The sequence below is a fragment of the Austrofundulus limnaeus genome, unplaced genomic scaffold, assembly GCF_001266775.1.
Source record: "Austrofundulus limnaeus strain Quisiro unplaced genomic scaffold, Austrofundulus_limnaeus-1.0 Scaffold294, whole genome shotgun sequence".
Lineage (NCBI taxonomy): Eukaryota > Metazoa > Chordata > Actinopteri > Cyprinodontiformes > Rivulidae > Austrofundulus > Austrofundulus limnaeus.
The window spans coordinates 635582-640512 of NW_013952696.1; the positions used below are offsets into that span (position 1 = coordinate 635582).

At 43.4% G+C, this 4931-nt stretch overlaps 1 protein-coding gene across 1 annotated transcript in view; it reads right to left on the reverse strand.

The window, feature by feature from the left end:
• Positions 1 to 789: 789 nt before the first annotated feature.
• LOC106526783 (growth hormone secretagogue receptor type 1) overlaps positions 790 to 4931 on the reverse strand; it is a 16033-nt gene continuing 11891 nt past the window's right edge. The window contains exons 4-5 of the mRNA XM_014021463.1: positions 1301 to 1523; positions 790 to 931 (exon numbers count right to left, since the gene is read on the reverse strand). Of these exons, the coding sequence (XP_013876917.1) occupies positions 790 to 931; positions 1301 to 1523 (365 nt within the window). The remainder of the gene's footprint in view (positions 932 to 1300; positions 1524 to 4931) is intronic.

The window sequence follows — 4931 nt, forward strand, 5'->3', positions numbered from 1 at the left end:
CAGCTGTTTCAGTTTATATACCTATATCAAGGCTGCACAAACCTTTTCCCCAAAATGAAAATCTGAGGGCTGCGGCCAAATGCAATAATATAATTCATGAAATACAAATACTTCTTAAGTACAGTCCTTTTATTTTAATGATTATGTCTTGCTGGAGTGTGACATGATTTGTAATACGGTATCAGAGTTTTATATATTTATACTTCTCATTCAACCACAATTAAATTCACTCCATCTAGGCACAATTTATATTGATAGTATTAATTTTTTTAACAATAACAAGCTGGAATGAAAACAAGCAAAACGACTTTCTACTTCTTGCCTTTTTTTTTAATGTAAGGAGTAGAAGTAAAAAGTAGGCTGAAAAATAATTACTCAAGTAAAGTAGGCCTACAGATACCCAAAAATTCTACTTAAGTACAGTAACAAAGTATTAGTTACTTTACAACTCTGCTCAAGTCAACGTGTCTGAAATTAGCTTTTTTTCTGGGACTGGGTGGACTCACCCTTTGCCCTTAGGGATAAAGTACAAGCTCAAAAACAGCTAATAATTAATTGAAGCATAACTAGTCGTATAAATATCTGGTTAGTCAAAATTTAATTAATTCTTGTAGCTAAGTATAAAACAGACCAAACTTAACTGTTCAGACAATAATCCATATCGCCTTGTGCTTTTCACGTCAGAGGAGTTTGAAGCTAACCATCAATTCATGAACTCACGTATGTCGTTTTTATTTAAAAAGATAGCCATCATTAATAAAGCTTCAGTTGCGCYTGCTGTGTTTCCCATCACAAAGTGGTGGTGGACTGCCGCGTGGTGATGGTGCGCAGGCGGTGAGTGCGAGTCTGAGGGTGCTGTTGTACGAGGCTCCGAATTGCGAGTCTGTACCTGCCAGACATCAGGTTGTACAGTAACGGGTTGACCGCGGCACTGAGGTAGAACAGGATGGACGACACAAGATTAAAATACTGGGACAAATAGTATAAAAAGTACATGTGTGCGTCTGGATGTGAGTATGTGTTGTTCAAGTCTCTGTGTGTATCGTGAATGTACAGGTCAGTGGGGTGTCCTTGTGAGTTAACTAATGATGAGTCATTGGGTGCTCCCAGAAGCATGTTTGTTCCAGGAGGCAGATTTTGCATACTTGTGTCAGTGTTCCCATGGTCTGATTCAGTTTGTGTAGAGACAGGAGATTTATCTGCGGCCGAAGTGTGTCTGTGAGTGTTGATTTTGACTTCGGTCCTTGGACACATGTCACAGAATCTCTCATATGTCTCTGTGAGAGGTTTTGTAATCAACTTTCCAGGCTGGGAGAGAGACTCGTCAGAATCTGGGTGGCTGATGACTTCAGGATCTGCGTGAAGGCTGATATCTTTGTTGGCATCGGTGTTCATGTCAAAGTGAGAGTTAGGGTCCGTATTTGCTTCCTGTCTGTCAGCACCAGAGCCAAGAGAAAGGGAGAATATGGTCCGACCAACATGGAAGGGCAGCCAGCACAGGACAAATGCCAAGACGATCACTCCTGAGGGAGGTGAAGACAGACAAGGAAATTCATGAGACTGACTTGATCTTACAAGTTAAAGTGCACAAGTCAGAAAAACACACTGGAAAAAAAAACAGCAGAATCACTGGAAGTACTTTGGACTCAAACGACTCAGGCCACCTTACCAYGGTAGCTCATCAATGTGCTAGAGAAGGGGGTCTCTGCAGTCACTAAGTGGGAGTTTCTTGTTTTGTGGGGGGAGTTTGTTCTAGACGTGATTGGTCAGATTAACTACTTTTGGTGGGGGTTAGTAACTCGTCAAAACAGCCAAGTAGCACCAATATTTTTAAATATAAATATTAATTTTAGTAATAATTCGAGACAGGAAGTTGCTAACTGCACAACATTTGAACACCATATACATACGTGGAGGAATGAGTAACAATTCTGCTTGATCAAAACAGCCCTAACCCGCCTGGAAAAAGATAGTTACTTTTGAATTGAATATTAATTCATATCAATCATAACTTGACACAATACTAGTCACYCCAAATTTGAAGAGTATAAATTATGTTTACATGTTCACAATAATTTTTATTTGAGACATTTGGTCTCAACCAGTGTTCTGTTTTACACTATAAATAGACAGTCGATAAATTGTTTACATTTTCACAATAATTACCATAACCATTATTTCATCTTTTAACTTCCCTCACAAGAAAAGTCAYTCACGGTTTTGCCAAACTCCACCCACCCAAGACCRTCTGGGTATATCTCAAACACATCCAAACATGGTTAAGACAAACTCTGCCCACTCCAAAGAACTCCACCAATGACGGTTTTTGCCAAACTTCACCTATCCAAGAAACTGTCTATATTCCAATGTCAGCCTATATTCCAATTTCAGCCAATCACAGTTAGGACAAACTCCGCCCTCCCACTAACTCTGCAAATCACWGTCAGGACAAACTCCGCCCACACCGAGAAGAAATGCCCCCAATGTACTGCAGATATCCCTATTTGATAAGCTGTGGACCTCAGAGAAGTCAGGTCTTTGTTCTGGGTTAATAAACCAGCTGCTAGATAAACATTTACATTGTTGTCACTTTTGTATTACACAGTTATTGTAGCAAAAATGTTACAAGAYTCCTGCTGAAATTAATCCTGGGCTACTCAGGAGTCTTATAGCTTGCTGTTTCTGCTATTATAAGTTACTAACGCAATCATCTTCGTAAATCTCCACGTAATATGAAAACGACAGCAAGGTAATGGCCTATGAAATTACATCATTCACATGAATCGCTATGAAATTTTGAAGAAAAGGGCTTTTTAAGATGATGGCAGTCCACTCTGATCTTACGCAATCGAACGTAAGGTTATGAATATAACCACGGTTCCTTGAAGGAATGGAACGAAGTACAACACACAGTTGTATATGGGACACACGCACCCTCGCGTGCCTGGCTGAAGCCACCTCTGATCACGTCTTTAGACCAGTGACGTGGTGACGTTGAATGTRGGGTGACAGGCTCCGCCTTCACCCTATAATTTCGGAGCCACCAGCGTCATTACTCAGTTAGATACCGCCCTTCACCGAGCCCAGTGTGATGCGGGACCAACAAGGTGTTGTTCTTAGTTCCATTCCTTCAAGGAACCGTGGTTATATTCATAACCMTACGTTCCTTTTCAGTCATTTCACTCAGTACAACACACAGTTGTATATGGGACTTGTCAAAGCGCCCCGCAGAGCAGTATCAGACCTGAGTTAAGTAGTGTGCCTGAGTACTGTACTAATGCAGAGCTTTGGACCCGGCAGAAAGTACAGAATGAGCCACTGAAGGGGCTGTTACATCCAGGCTGTAGAATCGTGCAAATGTGTTTGGTGAGGCCCAGCTGGCCGCGGCACAAATGTCTCTCACAGGTACCCCTTTAAAAAGGGCCCAAGATGTTGCTACACCCCTGGTGGAGTGAGCTTTAACTCCAAGAGGGATTGGAAGGTTTTCACTGCTGTATGCTAGCAAGATGGCCTCTACAATCCAGTGAGAGAGTCTTTGTCTAGAAAGAGCTGTACCTCTGTGTGGGTTAGCAACAGCCACAAACAGCTGATCACATGACCTTACATCCTGTGTGTGGCTGATGTAAGTGCGTAGAGCACGTACAGGGCACAGAAGATGCAGCCTCTTTTGCTCCTCAGATGCAAAAGGGGGGTGGGGGTGAAAGCTGGAAAGCTCTATAGACATAGAGCTGTAACTAGAAGGTATCACCTTAGGAAGATASGCAGAGTTAGGGTGCAAAACCACTTTAGAGTCATTAGTAGAAAACTGGATACAGAAGGAGTTCACTGACAGAGCGTGGAGGTCCCCGACCCGTTTAGCTGTAGCTAAAGCCAGAAGCAAAGCAACTTTATATGAAAGAAACTTAAACTCTACAGACTCTAGAGGCTCAAATGGAGGGTCGCAGAGAGCCTCAAGAACCACAGTGAGGTCCCAAGAGGGAATACTGGGTTTAATAGCAGGCCGTAGCTTACGAACCCCTTTCAGAAAACGCACGGCTAAAGGATGAACACCAGGTGTGACTCCATCAAAACCTACATGACAGGCAGAAATGGCTGCTAAGTAGACTTTAATTGTGGAGAGCCCTATTTTTACACCATTGCTCAAAAGCTTGCCACTTATAGGAATATAATCCTCTAGTGGATGAAGCTCTTGCGTTTTGGATAGTTGCTATTACTGCTGGAGAAAGGCCTTTGGCTAACAAGCTGGACCTTTCAGCAGGTAAGCATGCAGCTTCCATAGTTCTGGGTGTGGGTGAAAAATTTCCCCCTCTGCCTGAGAGAGGAGATCTTGTTGAACCGGAAGTTGCCAGGGTTGAGCTGCTAGCAAGCTGATTATCTTGGCGTACCAAAACTTCGCTGGCCAGTGGGGTGCCACTAGGATCAGAGACAGGCTCTGTCCGCACACCCTCTCTAGTACAAGTGGTATCATTTCCACTGGGGGAAACGCATACAGAAGTACATTGGGCCAAGAATGAGCTAGGGCGTCCACTCCCAGAGGAGCGCTCTGCTCTGTCATGGAGAAGAACAGAGGACAGTGTGCGTTTGCTCTGGAGGCAAACAGATCTACTGTCGCTTTGCCAAACAAAACCCAAATCTGGGCCACCACAGTGGGATGCAGCCTCCACTCCTTTGCTAGAGGTCCGCCCCTGGAGAGGAGGTCTGGACCTTCTACATTCAGTCTCCCCGGAACATGAATGGCTCTGATAGACAAAAAATGAACACTGCTCCACTGTAAAAGAGAGTGAGACAGGTTCAGCAGGGGAAGGGACCGAGTCCCCCCTTGTCTGTTTATATAAGAGACCACTGCTGTGTTGTCCYTTCTGATTAGAAGATGATGGTTCTCCAGAACTGGACAAAAATGTTTCAGTGCTAACAGGACTGCTAACAATTCT